At 36.9% G+C, this 20,776-nt stretch overlaps 1 protein-coding gene across 1 annotated transcript in view; it reads right to left on the reverse strand.

Moving 5' to 3' along the window:
* Positions 1-828: 828 nt before the first annotated feature.
* The window catches only part of LOC135195491 (TOM1-like protein 2), a 94,032-nt gene continuing 74,084 nt past the window's right edge, over positions 829-20,776 (reverse strand). The window contains 9 exon segments of the mRNA XM_064221706.1: positions 829-6,106; positions 8,240-8,290; positions 12,166-12,196; positions 14,776-14,862; positions 15,059-15,155; positions 15,746-15,802; positions 15,805-15,944; positions 16,659-16,783; positions 16,921-17,163. Coding sequence (XP_064077776.1) covers positions 5,918-6,106; positions 8,240-8,290; positions 12,166-12,196; positions 14,776-14,862; positions 15,059-15,155; positions 15,746-15,802; positions 15,805-15,944; positions 16,659-16,783; positions 16,921-17,163 — 1,020 coding nt within the window. The 3' untranslated portion in view covers positions 829-5,917.

Here is a 20,776-nt window from a genome sequence, read left to right on the forward strand (position 1 = left end):
GTGAAAAGCTTTCTTCTTTCATTTACTATTTTTTATATTGTTCAACTAGACCATCTCACTCGGTGCACTGGCGCAATTAAGACTTGTTTATTTGTAGGACCAACGGCTTTACGTGACTTCCGAACCACGTCGAGTGTGTACTACTATCACCAGAAATACACATCTCTCACTCCTCAATGGGGTGGCCGAGATTCGAACCCGCGACCACCGTGGTGGGACGCAAGTAACATGCCAACCACGCAGCAGAGGAGCTTTTCTTTTATTGTATTTGATTGTTTTCATACTTTATCACTACTTTAAATTTATTGAGAAATTCCTTTTTTATGGGAATTGTTATTGCTTTTACATACATAGTAATATTTTAACCTTTTCTCTCCCCAACATATCAACACTCCCTCGTTCAATCTCAAGTCAGCTGGGCGTGACGTCACCGCGGTTACGTACGATTTTATAATTCTTTTATGCTAAATGTTATATTGAAAGCTACATTTTATATTAAATGCTTTATACTTCAATGTATTTTGTCGAATATTGTTATCATTAAACTATATATTGTAAATGAAAAAATAAATTTATACAGTTTAACTTGTAAGACCCAGTAGGCCGTCGAATACAAGTATAAACTAGATAATCAATCAATCAGTTCGAAAAAGAGCATTTGTTCGACAAACGATACAAAATTTTCTCGAAAATTTTGTTCGAAAAACTGAAAGTTCGACTGTACCACTGTATATCCTTTTCACCTTTACACACAAAATTGACAGATTTGTTTCATCCATGTGATCAACAAAATACATAACCTATTTATTGATCAATAAGGGATTAATATATGCTAAACACAAGTTTTATTATACTTTATAAGATATACAGTAGCAAATAATTTTGCAATTTTAATAAATCAGTTACATTATTTTACTTTACATAAATTTCATGGTTACCAGTCAACTAACCTTGCAGAGCACTTGCCATCATCATCTTCAATAATGTAAAATTAATAACAAAACACATGAGTGAGCCCCCAGACCATATATAAGAAAGTAGTATGCGTAACACAAGTCAACGAACATATATGGGGATGCACTAAAGCAACCTACTGGTATTCAAGAAAACAAGATTTTAGACAAGCAATCAGCTAAAATCAATAAGAAAAGTGTTAGTGAACTATAAAGAAAAAAATATTGCCCTTTGGAAATGAGACTATTCCTGAATTAAATAGAATAATGCACTTTATATCTGCAGTCTGGCTAAACTACCTAATAAATATTTAAATAGTAATGGTTTTTCTTTTGAGACTGGTAAACTGGTATACTTCCAAGAGTCAAAAAAGCAGATATACTGGATAAGAAACAATGAAAGATTACATATTCAAATAGCAAAGCATTACAAAAGTTAGCTGATTAGCACCCATACAAAGTCCTGATGTGAAGTATGAATACCCTGTTTAGTTTTCTTTACAAGCCATGGAGAAATCATAACTAAATCTGTAAGGCTCCCTTTATTAGTGCTAAAAATATCATTATGACAAGACCTGAAATGCAGCTTCCCCCAAAAACTAGGAGTAAAGAATGTGAAGAAATGACTTTATCAGTCATCGATTACTGCCACTAATTATAGGAACATTCCAACACTGAAAAAACATATCAACTGCTATATATCACATCTGAGTGTAAAATTGAACAAAAGTGAGAGAGAGAGAGAGAGAGATACTGTACAGTACTGTAATTTACTATTTGTAATATTTCATTTGTAAGCTATACAGTATATTAAAAATCAATGACTGCATGTTTTCCGGAAACAAGCGGAAGTATTTTAAGAGTAAAACTTAAGTCATTGAAGAATATACATTTCATATTAACTATTATATCCTAATTAGAAATATAAATATCAAAAGTTACAATTTGAAATTATCACAGGCTATATCAAGCCTTGCTCATCAATAGCTAGGTTCTGATTTTCTGCATCATAGATAATACAGCAAAACTTCAAACTACCAGGACTTAGGGCACGTAAGGTTACAGCTAAATTTCCCCAGATAGATTCTCTCCCGTTACCACCTTTTATTCAGTTAAAATGATGGGCTCAAATCCTACTTAGTAAAAATGCAGAACAGCAAGGTACAACATCATACAGAGCAAGGATAAGCAACACATGAGTGAAGCATAACCATACTAAGTATTGAAAAAGATTCAACACTACATTTCAAAGAGGGAGCTCGTAAGGTTTTCAAAAATAATTCTGACATGGAGAATAAATATGGTAATGGAAATTCCAATGAAGTGATAAAAATGAAAAGAATAACTGAATGAACTCTACAAGTTTAAGCATTACCTTTCCGATAAGTTTCAATCAGATAATAAACACCAAACATGTCAGAACCACATAGTACCATGTACCCTTTATATAGGTGGAAGGCTGAAATATTATAGCTAAAATGTTGCTTTCCAAAACTTCAATCCTGAATTTTAATTTACCCACATGCATAAATAATATCCATAAAGACCTGTTTGAATTTTAATTTACCCACATGCATAAATATAATATCCATAAAGACCTGTTTGGTGTTACAAGCTATCTTATGGTATTAAACAATACAAACTAGTAAATAACCCATAAAATAAAATAAGGCACTGTACAACAACCAGAACAGCTTTAAAAGTTGCTTGAGAAAGCACCCTTTAAAGAATTCGTAGTACTATACAGCAAAATAAAATATTCTTAAACGGTACAGAAATCTCAAACGTGAACAAAATCCTACATGTCCAACACGAGATATTTTGGATTACATTACAGTCTCTATAATCGTCTATTAGAATTTGTACATTTATTTTTTTGATTCATCGCTCAACATGAATTAGCGATGACTCCAAAATCTAGTTTACAGCAGATTTACAATACATACAGTGCAAGACTGAAGTTACTCCATCTCTTATATCTCATAAATCCCAGACTAAAGAAATATCACTGACTAGGATGCCTGAGTGTAATATCCCATGTAAAAACCTTTGGACCTAAATGGTGCTACTAAAACAGGAAATAACAAATAAAAATGCTTCCTTGAAAATGATAGTATACACTTTCCCTTCAAATTTTTAATTATGCATCTCTTCGCGACTTTGACAGTTTTTAAAGCAAGGTATAAATTTAAAATGTGCAAAAATTAACAGTGAGTTAGCAATTTGAAGTGAGCAGCCATTACTCGCGCTTCAGAACACTACTCTAATGATCTAACATGTTTATATGTAAATAAGAAGACTTCAGTTTCACATGATATTCACAATATGAAATTCAAATTGGTATGAATTGATTTCCTTTCACAACACACACGCACACCTCATACTTATTCGTAACCATATCAATCTAATAACAACCTGACTTTCTTCATTTTAAGCATTCTAAATGAACCGTCTACATCCCACTAGTTAAAATAAATTAACTCTTTAATTCAAATGATTCACATTTACATAATAGTGACATCTCCAGTGTGCTGTCACAGCCTTCTATTCTACTGATGGAATCTCTTAGTGCAATGTTAGAAAAAAATTGAATTTACTATACGTACCATTATTCCAACTAGAGAACATTCTGCACCACAACTATGAAAAAATTGTGTACAGTATGCAAGTTTTTCTCATGAAGACACTGCTTTGTATTACAAAAACACCACTAATATAATCTCTATTCAAAGTTCATATCCGAAAGACTGAGTTCCTGTATAAATATTTATTTATTTTAATGAAAATTTATTTTATAGCATTCATCTGATTTTCTCTGCTTCAAGGGCAATCTGAATTCACAACCTTCAACTTTCATGGGCAATGCTTTAAAACAGTATTTACTATATGCCTGGAAGCTACTGAAATCTTATTACATCCAAGTTCATCAGTATTGGAATGCAATCGTGCATTCACAAGCTTAGTATGTAACACCTCAGCATAACAGATTTCTGTACTTATCAGCTACAGTATCATCATTAAGTTTTGCCATGCTGCCATTTTAGACACGATATAGTAAATCTTGACATAAACCTCAAAGTGAATGTTACATTAAAGTACAGGTTAGTATAGGTTAGGAAATATGTGGAATTACCATTAGCTGTATAATATCTAGAAAGAATTCAAGAGCAGACAATGATATAAGGTCTTGTTTCTTAACAGACTTGTAACTCTTCAGAAAGCTAATCCCCAAAAGAGTCTATTAGGCTGAGGTGCTGCTGCACTATACCAAAAATCTTCAACATGCCATAGAGTTATTCTAACAAGTACAATACACAATGTTATCCAGCAGAAGTTTATTCACCTCTAGTGGGAGTTGAACACAATCTGTGACTTGCATAGGCAATGCTGGTATGATTCAAATGAACTCAATAAATTTTATAGCATTTACTTCTTGCTGATTTGACCCAATAATGCCAGTTGCTTTGCTATTAGACAAAATGTACCAACACTGAATGGTTGTCTTTAGTTGACAACCATTGGTGTTGGACATCTGTGATGCATCTGTTTGTTACCTCTCACTCACTATGTATTTTTGATTACATTAATAATGAAATATTTTGATGCCTGCACCTATGCAGATGGTAGCATATGTCTTGCATAACTACCACTAAACTTCTGTATTTCTCATTAATTTTATTTCCTTTTGTTTCAGATAAATACAACATGCCTCTGTCAACACTGGTATAGAACAGCAAGGTCAACACTTATTTATCTCTCAGAGGCCAACCCGTGCTAGTAGGAAAAAAATACTTTTAGGTAAATGGCCAAACTATTTCTGAACAATTACTTGCATACTTCACTACAGCTTCTGAAAGACTAGTCTTTATTAAAGGACACTGGGATGAATAGGACAACATTTTGATAAATCTTATGTGTCAAAGTTTTGGTTTGATGACACAGCAAAACTGCATACCTAAAGGGTAACTCAGCTGGAGGTTGCCGCTTCTTTTCCTACACAACAGCTCTTGGCATATAAAACGATTGTTCTGGGCCTTCATGATAATACTAATGCTATACTGCACTGTAAATGTCTAATGCTGTTCGATTATAACTGAACTGGGTGTTGGTGAACATCCTATGTACGTATATGGAGATATAAGCATAAGCATTCCTTTTCAATTTTGCAACATAACACCATAAAAAATAGCATTGGATTCTCTGTCATTCATAACCCAACAAGGATAAAAGTAGTACCTACGAAAACCCTATCTGAATTATTTTACAATGAATCCTAAATTCCTATCATCTATGGCCAGTAAATAATATTGTTTTTAAATAAAAGGAAGGACAAATCATCAGATAACAGCTCTTTGCCTTAATTTGTGGTAAATGGCAAATGACATCACAAACAAGACTTGAAAGCTATCACAACACTTCATTTAAAACAGCTGAACAAATAAAAAACATGCTCATCTTTTCAAGCTGGAAAATAATTTAAAACACATTTTATCACACCGTCTTTCCATTGCTTTTATATACCACTAAAATTCCCCAAAAGAGATGTGCTGTTCTACCACTAGAAAATAGCAGTGACTTTCAATGGAGACTAATATATTCTGGAAATGGCAGCAAAGTAACAAAGCTAATTCTAGATGATCAGACAGTACACAGTCAGTGAAAATTCACAACAAAACACTTTCTCCTCTTCAGATGCTATATTTACCATCTTTCCAGTAATAATTAATGATCAGTCACCAGTACTGTAAAGTTTTACCGTATAATTACCATGACAAAAGAAGTGGAAAGCAGAAATCCAGTCTGCAAAGCAACTGTAAGAGAATACACTACAGTGTATTCACCCAATGTGTATCACACCTAACTAGACACATGAATGCTACTACATGGTAAAGGAGGCTGAAGTTCTATTCAGTGCAGTATCAACCACCTTCATAACCACCACATACAGCTTTCATGAACTAAATTTAAAGAGCAAACATCTGGTCTTTGTCGTCACGGGCCAAGGTTCTTTGTCTCTGGCCAGAAGAACCTGTGGCCGCCTGTATAGTTGGTAAGGAATCGGCAGCTGCTGCTCTCTCTGCCAGGAAACGATCAAAGTCAGACGACGAAATGCTCTCTTCTCTTGTACCAGCACCACCATTAGCTTCATTAGACTGAAAATTAATTGCAGTGTGTAAGGATTATGTGTCATTCTAAGCATTAAAATGACCAAAAAACACTAGGCACTATTAGTATTTTGAAAGATCTTTAAATACTAAACTTTGAAACTGCTGCAAAAAGTTATCAAAGTATATATATGCAACAAATACTTAAAATATATATGAACTGATATCTTCTAAATCTGAAACATTTTGAGACATTTATGACTGCTTAACACTATATAACAATAGATCATAAAAATTAGCAAGTTTTTACAATATCATTAAGTACCTTGGAAAAGTAGGTAATAATTATTCAAGTACTACTGGTCAGTAAAATATATAAGTACTTTCCCTTTAACTCACAGCATGTAAATATACCAAAGAGCTAAGGTCTCTCAACAGCATAAAGAAAATTAAGAACTGAAAATATTCAGAAACTGAATAAAGATACTGCACCATACAATAACCCAGGGCTTAACCCTTAATGGACAGATAGCTTCTCAGGAGTAGTAATAACAGGTTTGGGGTGGTGGATGGATTGATCCTGTAGAGAAGCAATATTAACCGCCATTGATTTGGAAAGAATCTGGCAGGAAAGACATGCCAATAGTACTTCTATAGCCCATAAATTCACTAATGGCAACTTTTACACTGGCTAAAATCACGAATCTGGTGTTTCACGAATTCAGTTCTGCTTCTGACTTCAAAGGGAGAATGTACTGCATCTCTGTCTCACATGATGTGTTTTTGTAAATTTGCTCATAATTATACCAAGGGGTTGTTGTTGGTTTTTGTTCTTGTCTTTTATGATAGTACATTGGTTGTAAATTTAATTTTGCAAAGAAAAGTGCAAAGAAATATTAGAAAAAACATGTACAAATAAATAGTTACTGAATCTTTGTTCTCGGTAAATTTACTTAAATAATTTCCAACAAATATGCTAAGAATTTGTTACTAATTTTATTTCTTATCTCTTTTGACATTGAGAGAGCTATAATTACAATTTTACAAAATAAAATAAAATTACTTATTAGAAACAAAAATATATAAGTTGGTAAAATTTACGACTGTCTTATATAAGAGGCCCCACAAGGGGTTGTAAATATGTACAGTCATTTCCAACTTCTCGTGGAAGGTAGGGAAAATTTTTTCAGAATTTTTTTTCTTACACTATGTGCATTTGCATATCTTCCTCTTTCCATTGATGTGTTTTTTCGTGAATTGGCCGACCTCAAAGTTTCCCCACCCTGAGAAGCTGCATATTGATTTTTTTACCCATCCACTAAGGGTTAAGCGCTAAATTTCAAAATAAAAGTTTTTTTTTTTACAATAAATTAGTTTTTTCATATAAAACCACCACTCATACACGGCCCACACTTGTGAATTTTTAATGTCTGACCAGACACTGCACTATCTTGTCTAACAGAAAGAAGTGATGAAAGGAAGCAGCAAGCACCTGGAGCATTTACTCATCTCCTAACTGCCTGCAAACGCAAAAAGTGGTGGGAGCAACTGATAGTTATCTGAGGCTCCCAATGGAGCATTTGTCATACTAAAACTCACTACCTGTCTGTTTGAAAATTGAATGCAGTATCTGGAGACACTTGAAGACTGTAAATGTCAGGTAAACATGAGTGATGGCATTGTAGTAAATGAAAAAATTAAATCTAAATGAGGTAAAGCATAGATTTCATTCATAATGAAAAGTTACTGCCAAACAAATAGTACAATGATTTACACGCGTGTTTCAAAATTCAGTCATAAAAAACTAGATTACTTTAAAAATAGAGATTAACTTACCAAGATAATAAACTATTATTAAAAATAAAATTAATGGGAGAATTCTTTGCTAAAGTGAGAAATTCAAATAGATGTCAATTTACTATAGTTTACCTTAATCTTACAATAGATAAAAAACCCAAATATTTCAAGTGTGTAACATTTTGCTAAACCTAGTCAAAAGGTATTGATACCAAGGACATAAGATGTCCAAATACTAGTCAATTATTCAAGTCACAGCAATGTGGTTTATATTTGTAAACTGCCCAATAAAACCTAAACACTGTGAAAGCACATGTGCATTAACTATTAAATCTTTACCAACAAGCCACAAAAAGGAGAACAGAAGGTATGTTATATACATACCTGTTGATTCAACCATTTCTCCATCTCGTCAAAGTCACTGTCCTTTTGTTGCTAAAGGAGAAGGAAAGTAAAATAAAATTAATTAAGTGGCGGCTAAACAATAACTTATACATATCAGAAATCCTGGCATAATACCATGATTACAGTAAACCCCTGCATTTGCGGACACGTAATTCGTGGACTTGCACATTCACGGATTTTTCTACGGACCATAAGTATATACCCATTTACCCATTAATTGCGCAAAATCCACCTACTAGCAGTATTTTTCACTTAAAAATATTCACAAATTACTGTATTTTCATATGATTTTCATGACTGAATGCACACTGTGATAAAACTATTAAAACACTCAGGTATAAGAAATTTTAAGCTTCTTTTAACCATTAAAATAGGCTTCCCTATGGGTTTTTAGAGCAGTTTCAAGATTCATGGATTTTAACTATTTGCGGGGGGGTCTGGTACCCATTCCCCCCAAAATACGGGGTGTTTACTGTATTTACAGTATGCCTGTAACAAAACACTCCTTCAAAACACTTTTTTTTTTTTTAAACATAAGTATTTTGACCACCAAATAGTATAACAGTTACTTTTAAAAAGTTATTTCTGCTGTATTTTAAAAGCCTCTTAGAGCACATCCACAGATCCTGGAGTAAATTTTGGCACAAGAGATCTTAAATACTGTAGTATGACATATACTGTACCACAAACAAAAAAATAAGCTTGAAAACTGAATAAAACAGTTACAACAAATTTAAACTTTTAAAAAGAGACCTTTGTACAAATAATTGTCGCTTACTAACTAACATGCTAGTAGTATATTTTATATAAAGAAAATAAGTAGAATAGAGCCTGTTTTCACCTATGCAGTTAGTAATGGGTTAATGAATCTGCTGGTAACTATTCTTTCACTAAAAATCTTTAAGTTAATCTAGCATGCTCAATGAAACTATCCAAATTAATCCGTACAAGTACGTATCAATTTGACAAGTAGTACTATAGTTAAATCTTTCAAAGATACCATAGGTCATTTTAAAAAAATGCATAAAATATTATTGAAATAAAAAATTCTACCGTTAAACTATACCAAACTTGGAGGATTTACATAGTATATCCTTCTGAACAAATTCTGAATTACACTATCATATCTACCTTATACTACAATATAGTACACAAGTAGCCGACTGATTTTTAACAGCTATCATCAACTTGCAGTCCTTGATAACTGCACTAATATTTTGGAAAAATTGTCAATCTTTAATAATATTCTGACAAATTATCTAATATTCTGACAAATTATCTAAGTCCCTTGCTATACTACAATTAATCCTCAATCAAAATACTCCTGTAACTAGTAAGTATATTACAAATTTACATTACACTGTCTTTCCAGAGAAACTACATTTTAATGGAATCAAATCCCAATTTTACTGCAATAAATGATTTACTGTGTTCGGTACAGAATATTTTGTACATAGAAATACCAAAGGTATGTCTAAAGCTTCATAAGGTCTCGACTAAAATCAGACTCTATGCATATATGCACTTCATACAGCATCTGAAGCTTTAATAGCTTCTAAAGCATTTCAAATTAAAATTAAACTAAATTACTTTCAACAGTCAATAACTACTTACCTCTTTGATGAGTGATACATAAATCATACTACTTCAAAAGTGCAAAGAAGCCTCAGGGATATTGTATATTGGTTCACAGCAAATGGCTTTACATTTTGTGATCCTTTAGAGAGAAGAGAGAGAGAGAGAGACGAGAGAGAGAGAGAGGGAGAGAGACGAAGAGAGAGACTGAGAAGAGACGAGAGAGAGAGAGAGAGAGAGAGAGAGAGAGAGAGAGAGAGAGAGAGAGAGAGAGAGTTGTGTAACTGAGCATGACAAGGCATTGATAAATTTCAGATAACTTTCCAAGCTGATCCTTATTCTTTTTAACTATTCTAGTTAGGCTAAGTCTGTTCTATAAATTTTCTTCTCTTGGGAGGAAAAGCCACATTCATAATATTTCTATAATGCCTGCTGAACCAAAATGACAAGTACTGCATGATATTATTCATACTATGGATAGTAGCTAACCAATTACTAACCATGGACTGTTATTATCGTAATAGCTGATTCGAGACAACCTTCTTCTCAAAAATTCAATCCTATGCACAAGAACAATCTTCTTAACTACCTTTTTTCTGACATTCAAAATTTACTCCTCACAAGGTGTCAAATCATATCCACAAAGGCAATGCCCTAATATTTCATTTAACAAAAATTTTTTTTGCTACATTACAGTAGTAGTAGGCAGTCCCCGGGTTACGACGGGGGTTCCGTTCTTGAGATGCGTCCTAAGCCGAAAATCGTCGTAAGCCGGAACATCATCAAAAATCCTAAGAAAACCTTACTTTTAATGCTTTGGGTGCATTCAAAACTATGTAAACTGCATTATTATTACATTTTTAATTAAAAAAACCCTTCAAATATTGATTATTTTGCATTTCTGGTGTCATATTTCTTCTGCTAGATCATGTTCCAAGCATTGTAACCCTGGAACATGCGTCGTAACCCTGGAAATAATTTCTGATGAATATAATTGAAAAGCGCCTTAACCTTGGAACGTTGTAAGCCGAACCCGTCGTAACCCGGGGACTGCCTGTATTGTTCATAAATATTTTCTTCTGCATGGTAACACATTTCCTTTTTGTTACACAATTTTTCCACTGAGGCCTTAAAATCACAGTACAGTAAATGAATGATAAAATTCTCATACCAGTGGGATTCATACCCACACTGATCAGTAGACTCACAAGGACCACTGTACACCAGTGTGGTTTAGTGATGCTCTTGGTGTTCTAACCAGAGTTTGAATCCTAATAGAAATGACAATTGTTCACTCAGATTTCTTAGTATTTCAAAGATTTCATTAAAAAGTGGAATTTAAACGACATAAGATCTACTGAATGTGATCAGCTGACTATCTGAATTCCTTATGTTTACTTCAGTCCAGTTAAGTTACACCAGATCATTCTTTGAAACCTAATTTTTGTCTATTAGATATAGAACAATAACAGCTATGCATCCCTTGGGTCACCAGCTTATTAACAACCTATGATACGTACATGGTCTGCAGAGAATTACTACATGCATTACACCAGATGGCCAACTATTAGTAATATGCCTTCGTATATTCTGTAATTACTTTCCCAGTGGAGTTCTAAGTATAAAATTTAGCTGACTTTCTGTTCTATTGTCCCAAAAATCCATTGAGTTCCCCATGATATTAAGCTATAAAGACAGTTTTCAAAGAGAAGTAATGCCTGGTACTAATTTTATTCTTTCCCAAAGATTTTACTACTGACTATATTTGTTTAGTCCCGTACGAATGCCTATGATAGTTTCACTTGTCAATAAATTTATAGCTCATAATGTTACATAAGAGAGGTAATTCACATCCTCAGAGAAGTAGTAGACGGAAACTAAAATCTGACTTGAGGTCTAAGAAGTCTAAAGCCTAAAATATAATAAGAAGTTTAGCGTAAATATCAAAGTGAAATGTCTTTGTTCAATGTATATGAACCACAGTGTATGGTACTTGACAATGGTCTTACTAGGTGTCCACAATTTACCAAAAAAGTTTTTTTTAATAAACAGAAAGTGTTGGTGTCACTGTAACTTCAACATCTTTATGAACACTTCAAGACACTGCTAAAATCCACAATATCTGAGTGCAAAACCCCTGGAGTATTCACTCAAACCAGAGACACTTACTGTATACAGCCATGTACAAAAGCTTGCATATAAATAAGCAAGGTGGCTACTAAAGCTATCTGCTATGGAAGTTACCAAAGCCATTTGTTATGGTGGTTACTGAAGCTCTCTGTTAGCCAAACTTAAAAAAAATGACACACATATGAAGGAGCAAAGCTTACCCACAGCTCCTCCTGTTCTTCCATAATGCCAGGGAACATGGAAAAAGGAACATCAGAGGCGCTGGAATAATGACTGGTACAAAAAATGCCAAGGACCTGCTCTTCTTCATGCTACGTATATCGCTAGTTTAAAACTTCAAAACAGAAATGTAAAGGGCTTGCTTGGGATTTAGCCAGTGAGGGATCACATCGATATTATCTTTACGTGTGCTGAGCAAATGACGCACATGCTTTGAAACAATATGTAAAAAGCACTAAATCAAAAAGGGGTAATTAAATAAGGAACATGAAACATGTACATAAAAGTGATGCTTAAAATGCCAAGTGAAAAACGAAAACTAGTTAGAAATACCTTTGTATTTAGTATCTTACTGAATATCCTGGAAATATATCACCAATGTTTACTGCAATGCACTTAATTTGATTACATTTTGCAATAATATTATGGACAGTATGTACTGAAAAATCTTATTATACCAATACTAAGTACTTTGAGCAAAGTGCTGATTAAATCTCATTTCTTAAAACCTAAAGAAATATTATTTGACACTTTAGGTAATAATTGTTTAACTAGTATTGTAATAGCAAGTATAAAATTGAGTTAAATATACAAAGCCAATTACTATATGCTTCTAGAAGTAAGTATTGGTTGGAAATAATGGATGTATCTAAATGCCCGTATAGTTAATCGTAATACAAATAAAATTTAAATCACTATTTCATTATAATTTGCTGCCTTCATAAGTCTCCATTGATGAAACCATGTGTCCCTTGATACAAACAGACAGTGGGTTACTTTCACATATCTTTACATGACTGAGCTCCTGGCATCCTTGGCCACTGGCACTAGAGCTGGAAACCTAATCTTTAACACACACAAAAATCAACTATAAAAAAAATCCTGTTAATCCCATTTGCAATCATGTTAGGGCACAAACACTTCAATGAAAATGGGTCAACCAAACTATGTACAATTCCAATTAGTAGCAAAAGGACTTGACTCCAAACTGAAAGCATGAGCCCTTGGCAAACTAAACGAACTGCAACACACACAAAAGCTGAGTGAGCTTGTATGAAATTTGGAATTAAATGCTGTCAAATCCTGTAAAATTAAACTTGTTTCCCCAGTTGTTCAGTGAGATGTATAATAAAATCCCATACACAAAAGCCTGACACAGCTTTATCTAATGGTATATAGTACTATAAACACACAAAAAAAGGGTACCATTAATATTTCAAAAACACACTAAAAGGAGAATCAATTATACTTCAGCATCATTCATTGATTACACAGAAATGTAATATAGCAGTAAGTCATGCTTCACCTTAAAGTAAAAGAACACCAAAATGCATCAAGTGTATCACCAGGTGGCATCAGAAGTTTTAGACTGGAAATTACTCAAAATATTATGTACAAAATTAAGGACATAATACAGTTAGAAGCTTAACTGATGAAGCAAAATTACAAAACAACTATATATCATTTTTGCAGCTGACAGTCCAAAAAGGAGACCCATCAGAATACTAACAAGTTAACACTTGCAATTTCATACAGAAGTTCTCAATTCTACAATTCAGCTCTGTCCTGAATAAAACTGGCATTAAGATAATTCTCAGATTCTTTCACTGACTTCTCATGTCTACTGCAAAGAAATAATCCTTCAAAAATTATGAACGTGCAAAAACCAACCAAGCTATAACTGGATGACCTTTCATAAGGATACTGGTAAAAAGAGGCCCCTCTTCAACAAATTAGCTCGCACCACTTTTTCAAAGCAGGCAGAACTCTAAATGGCATGAGGAAATGCTACATTTCTTAGACTAACATCTGCAACACATCTGATTACAAGAGTAAACTCATTTGTAATTTCATACAAACTACTCCTAACCTAGTATAAAAAATAATTATATATAAAATTGGGTAAAACTGACCTTTTCAAACAAAATTATTTTTTTCACACAAACCCATTCCCTGTATTCAAGCCAATTCTCTTGTTTCTGTTTTTGTCCACTTCTTTACTTTCCATTTTCATTTAATTTCTTTTTTCTATATACATATAATTTTACATAATAATCGTGTCTGTATCACCATGACCATCATGATTTATTTTATATCAGCTTGTCTCTTGAAGGGGGTTAGACATAATCTTGTGTACAGGTATTGCAAACAAGTCCTCTAGAATACTTTGGGGCCTTAATTAATTCTTCATTATCTTTACATGGCTAGGAACATCTTCCAATGAATTAATGTTATAATGCTTTTGGTATGCACAGAGAAACTTGACCCACTTGTAAAGTGAAAACTGAGAGTACGTATTATTGTGCATTAAAACATTTAAATGCTTTGAGTTCTCTGATTTACAAGTGCTGTCACTTGATAAAAGTGTCAAAGTCTTATCAAATCACAAATGCAATCAGAACCAAGATAAACCAAAAGTTATCAAAAGAAAAGAACATCCCTTGCAAACTAAAAATGCACCTGGTGTTCAGCATGACTATAACTTCAAATGTATAAATATACTTTTCATGACAGCACTAACATAACTAGCTGCAAAATGCTCCACTCTAACAAATGAAGACACACTTAAAGACTGAAGAAAAAAAAATGTACGAACCGGATTATGCCTTAGTTGTGCTGTGCGACCCAAAGACGATGAAGTCACGTCCACTTCGGTGTTATCTTGGTAAGTACTTCCACTGTTAAGAATTTGAAAAAGTTGAATGAGATATGATTTTGTGAGGTTTAAAATGCTATAAACCGATAATGGCTATCAAGACACCTAGAACGACATATTAGAGGTATTGTAAAATGAATACTTTAGGCAACAATAATATAGAAAATAAAATCAGAGCAGCATCATATACTATACATAAAACAGTGAATTTTCCTCACCTGGTTTTGGAGTTTTCATAGGTGGCTGTGCGAGACTGGGCAAACATATCAAAGTCGGCATCTTCATTTTTCTTGGCTTTCGGTGAATTTCCTACGGCTGCAATAATTCAAAGGAATATCTGATCTGTACAAGGCTATTACACAAACAGCTAGTACTGTTATTATTATAGAGTACAACAGTTTATAGATCAATGAATCCTACCTCTAGCTGCCTGAAGGATTTGTTTTACATGAAGGATTTATTATGTAAAAGGCAACAATAAGAGCAAGATACAGATAAAAAGAGAAACAGCTAAGTGGGAAGAGACCAAACGAACTGGAAAAAAAGCAGGGGACAAATCAAAATAGCAGCGGTTAAAGGTATGCTGTGACAAAACATTTAAGCAAGATCTGTGAGAGTCTAGAAATATGAATTAATGGTCTTGTGAAACCACTGTCCTGGATAGTAAAACAAAAACCTAGAAACATTTCAGTCCTTCAAGACCCAGAGTAGTCAAGAGAAAGTAAATGTACAGTGATATATACAATTTGGAAAAAATATTTAATGTGTACATCTTTTCATTCACAAAACTAAACTAGTGGGATTCATGGCACAAACAAGATTAATATCCAAATATCAAATCACTTTTAAGATCACAAATTAAAATAAATTGCACCAACAATTATGAATATGTATGACTATCTTACACAGATTTGCTAACTGAGCTGCTGGGGAAGGTTCGTCTTGGAAGTCGATGAGGGAACTTCTTGAGTTGCTTGCCTCTGAGGATTCTGTGGCTGTGGCGGTGGCTGTGGCTGCGCTTGTTGTGACTGAGGAGAATTTTCCTGCTGGGGGGATTTGACTGGACTTCCAAGCCCTCTCACTTTGCTCATGTGACGGTCATACCTAAAATGATCAGGGGCATTTGATTATTATAAGCTCTGCAAAAAAATAATCAATGTTAGTGTTACTAACACTCATATTAAATACCACAGCAGCAGCAGCATAAAATGATTATGGGTCTCGAGGTAGGATTTTCAGGACTTTTCCAACTCACCATAATAAATTTGCTTTACAAAATTCATTACTACATATGTACAAGCCTACATTTATGGTCTTTTAAATGTCTCACACTACAACTTTAGTCTAACTTAGAGAAAAAGCATGGTAAAGTTGCATATGTACCATATAAAGCCTAAGCAAAAGCATGAAGCTTTTATCAGCTTAAAAAAAAGGTCTATCACCTTTTACGAATTCTTCTTAATCTTCTGTCCACAACAAAGCCCTAAGTTGCGGGCCTCATGTTTTTAAGTGTGGAATGCGACTGATTACCTTTTGTGTTTCAGAGTTTTATTTTGTATTAACAAATTAAGCTCAAGGCTTGACCTTAGTTAGATTATATGAGTGGGCTAGCTAGTTCTTGACTCAGTTTCTGTCTGCGTACCTAACTTTGTGAATAAATTTCTTTTGGATTAATTACTAAAATATGCATTGTGTATAGGATTTTAAATTGCACTGTACTGTATTATGAATATAAAAACAAGTTTTTGTTGAAATTATTGCAATAAAAACATCCAAACTCCAATCTCCTTCCATACATTCACAAACAGACAACTCTACCTGACAAATATGTTGTTGAGGTTGTCATTGATTCGCAAAATATCAGCTGTAAGTAAGTCATCATTTACTCTCCCCACTAATTCAACTAGACGGTCCTGCATTACTCCACAAGTTGCATGTAGTTCCTGCAAAATGAATAGACCTAAGATACAAAATGCCTACAACATAAAAAGCAGCATTTTTATATAAAAATTTAGATTATTCTTCCCATAATAGAAATCAATCTAGAAATTGTTTCTCAATTATATACTACTATGTATACCTGAAGCAGCTGAATATCATCAGGATGCTCCTTTCCTGGACTCAGTTCTGACAGCATGTCTGCCAAGACCTTCGCATTTGATTCTACTACATCAAGTTCACTGTGTAGCTTTGCTCGCTGTTCGGCTGTTAATGCTACGGGAGCGACGGGCGCAGGAGCTGGTGGATGAGAAGCCTGACGTCGAGGTGAGGTAGGTCCGCCTGTGGCCATGCGGGTAGGTCGAGGTTCTGGAGTCGTCACTGTCTATGAATAAAATTGCAAATTACTGTAACTGCTTCATGTTTTCATCAATATTTCCATATGTACATAGTAATAAAGGTCTCTACAGACATTACAAGAACAGAGCAGATAAGACCACATGTATCATCTTGATTTGGTAATTTAGCCAGACTTCTAGGTCAAAGTTCCTAACTATAAGAAACATAACGATCAACAAGTATCAGCACTCTGCTCAGGGTATTATAGCCAATTAAAACCAGAAAATAGAAATTAATTAACAGGTAAATTGAGTACTGTAATAGGAATTTAAACAAACAAAGATTATCGGATACACACAGTATGAAGAGTAAAATAAAGGCACTAAGAAAAAGGGCTTCAAAGAGCAAAAAATATGAAATACCAAGTTAAAAATTGGAAAAAAATAACAATGTCAAAAATTTTAATTTTTCCTAACTATACAAACCAGAGGTCCTTTAACAATAGGAATGTAACTTGCGGCAACTGGAACCGGTCGTAAGCTTCGAACAAGGGAGTTCGGTAGTTAACTGTTTGTCCGACAGTCAGCGCACCGCGCGACTGGGAGGTGAAGTTTCACTTTGTTTTAGGCCCAGGAAAAAACACAGAGTGAGGGGTGGCATGAGGTGGGACTATGTGTAAAGGAAAAATACAATTTTCGACAAATTGTTATTTGTTCCGATACGCAATACAAACCATCAATCCTTTAACAATAGGAAGACTCACTTCTTGGTGGAAGGAATCTGAGTCAATGAACAGACTGGTGTTCGTCCAACCTGGTTCCCTCCCTGGTCATAAGAGCAGAGGGAGGGATCCTAGCCTCTGCCCAATGATCGGGTTATGTACCGCAGGATCAATGGTCAGACCTCTGGACCCAAGTAATAAGAGGGAGGCCAGCGTACCTCTTAAAACTAGCAAGCAAGAACTTGTTCCTATTGCAAGAGGCAATATGAAGTCATGGGTTTGTCTCTTGTTGGCTTCCACTTACCCGCCCTTGTTGGGGAAAGTGGTGGATAATCGCTCCTATCCCTAATGAAAGGGGTAGGATGGAGCTCGGTCGAGTAGCTTACCTGCATCGGTCTCCTGTTCCAGCGTAGTGACGACCGCGTCCCTCTGCCCGCAGGTAGAGGGGGAGAAAAAGATGGGGAAGAGAAGTCAGTCACACTCTCATTCACTCATCCATTCATGCAGTCACACAAGGATGCGATGCTGTTCTGTCCGCTCGGGTGCTGGGTAAGATAAACAACTTGTTGAGTAGCCACCACGGGTCCCAAGGAAAAAGTGTCGAAGGACCTGTTGGCTATATCTCGAAGGTAGAAGGAGGTGAAGGTGGTCTGGTTGGTCCAGACCCCCGCCTTCAGGACCAGCGCCACGGAGAAGTTCTTGCGGAACGCAAGGGAAGGACCAATGCCTCTGACTTTGTGGGCTCTCGGACGAAGGGTACGGATGTCGTCGCTACTATCAGCTCCGTGCGCCCTCCTGATCACCTCACACAGCCAGAAAGAAAGTGTATTCTTGGATACTTCTTTCTTGGTCACCCCGGTGCTAACGAAGAGGCGTCGGCACTCAGGCCTGAGGTGCCGAGTTCTCTTCAGATAGCGCCGTAGCGCCCTCACAGGACAAAGCAGAATCTCATCCGCATCGTTGCCGGTGAAGTCCAGTAGGGAGGGGATCGTGAATGACTCGAACCGGTCATCAGGGACCAAAGGATTCAGAGTCTTCGCTACGAAGTTCGGACGAAATCGAGCGTCACAGATTCCCATCCCCTGGTATGCTTGACGTCGAAGGATAAGCCATGATGTTCCCCTACTCTCTTGGCCGATGCCAGGGCCAGCAAGAAGAGGGTCTTGAAGGTCAGATCCCTGTCTGACGACTCTCGGAGTGGCTCGAAGGGACTTCGAGTCAGACTCCTAAGGATGAGAGTCACATCCCACCCCGGGGGCCTGAGTTCCCTGGGTGGGCAAGACCTCTCGAAGCTCCTCATTAGCAGGGAGATCTCGAACGAGTTCGAGATATCCACTCCCCTCAGTTTCAGGACTAGGGCCAGGGTGGCCCTGTATCCTTTGACTGTGGGGACGGAGAGGAGCTTCTCTCGGCGAAGGAAAACGAGGAAATCCGCTACCTGCTGAAGAGTGGCTCTGAGAGGAGATAGACCCTGTCTACGCCACCAACCACAGAAGATGGCCCACTTTCCCTGGTACACAGCTGAAGAGGACTGTCTGATGTACCCAGCCATCTCTGTTCCTGCTCGGCGAGAAAAGCCTCTTGCTCCCAAGAGATGGTGGATAACAGCCAGCCGTGAAGATGAAGGGACTGGACTGACTGGTGGTACCGTTCGACGTGTGGCTGGACGAGAAGGTTGTGCCAAGGGGGAATCTCTCTCGGTGCTCCTGCAAGAAGAGCCAGCAGGTCCGGATATCAAATGGCCTGAGGCCATTTGGGAGCCACCAGGATCATCCGGAGATTCGGGGTGACCAGCACTCGGCTGATCACCTCGCGAATCAGACAGAACAGGGGAAAGGCGTAAACGAAGAGGTTGTCCCATGGGTGTTGAAGAGCGTCCTCTGCAGCTGCCCATGGGTCCGGCACAGCCGAGTAGAAAACCTTAAGTTTCCTGTTGTGCCGGGTGGCGAACAGATCTACGACTGGACGCCCCCACAGGTTGAAGAGCCTTTCCGCCACGTCTGGGTGTAGGGACCATTCGGTCCCTATCACCTGATCCCGACGGCTGAGCTTGTCTGCTACTGCATTCCTCTTGCCTGGAATGTAGCAGGCTGACAGCTCTACCGAGTGAGCCACGGCCCACTCGTGCACCTGCAACGTCAACTGGTGCCACGGGAGGGATACTAGGCCCCCGTTTGTTGACGTATGCCACTACTGTGGTGTTGTCGCACATCAACACCACCGTGTGTCCCATCAGACAGTCCTGGAACTCTTGGAGAGCGAGGAACGCTGCCTTGAACTCCAGGACGTTGATGTGAAGGTGCTTGTCGTGATGATCCCACACTCCTGCAGTCAGCAACTCCTCCAGGTGTGCGCCCCATCCCTCGGTTGACGCGTCTGAAAACAGTAACATCTCTTGGGGGGGGGGGGGGGGGGAGTGAGGAGAGGCACTCCTCTTATGAGGTTCTTGTCGTCCAGCCACCAGGCTAGGTCCTACCTCACCTCCTCCATGAGGACACGGGGAAGTACGGCGGGTCTCTTGCCTGTGACCAACTCTCCTTTAGTCTCCACTGGAGAAGCAGCAGGTGAAGACGCTCGTGAGGGACTAACTTCTCGAGTGACGACAGGTGGCCAATCATGACTTGCCACTGCTGAGCTGGCTGTTCCTGCCGAGACAGGAACTGGTAGGCTGCCTCCCTGAATCTGCTGATCCGCGAGTCTGCGGGGAAGACTCATCCTGCTACCGTATCGATCAGCATACCCAGGTACTTCATCCTCTGCTTGGGCTCGAGATCTGACTTCTCAAAGTTCACCACAATCCCCAGATTGCGGCTGAACTCGAGGAGTTGATCCCTGTCCCGTAGCAACTGTGAGCGGGAGCTCGCCAGGACTAACCAGTCGTCGAGATACCTCAAAAGACGTATCCCTGACGAGTGGGCCCAAGCAGACACCAGATCTA

Source organism: Macrobrachium nipponense, chromosome 16 (assembly GCF_015104395.2).
Source record: "Macrobrachium nipponense isolate FS-2020 chromosome 16, ASM1510439v2, whole genome shotgun sequence".
Classification (NCBI taxonomy): Eukaryota; Metazoa; Arthropoda; class Malacostraca; order Decapoda; family Palaemonidae; genus Macrobrachium; species Macrobrachium nipponense.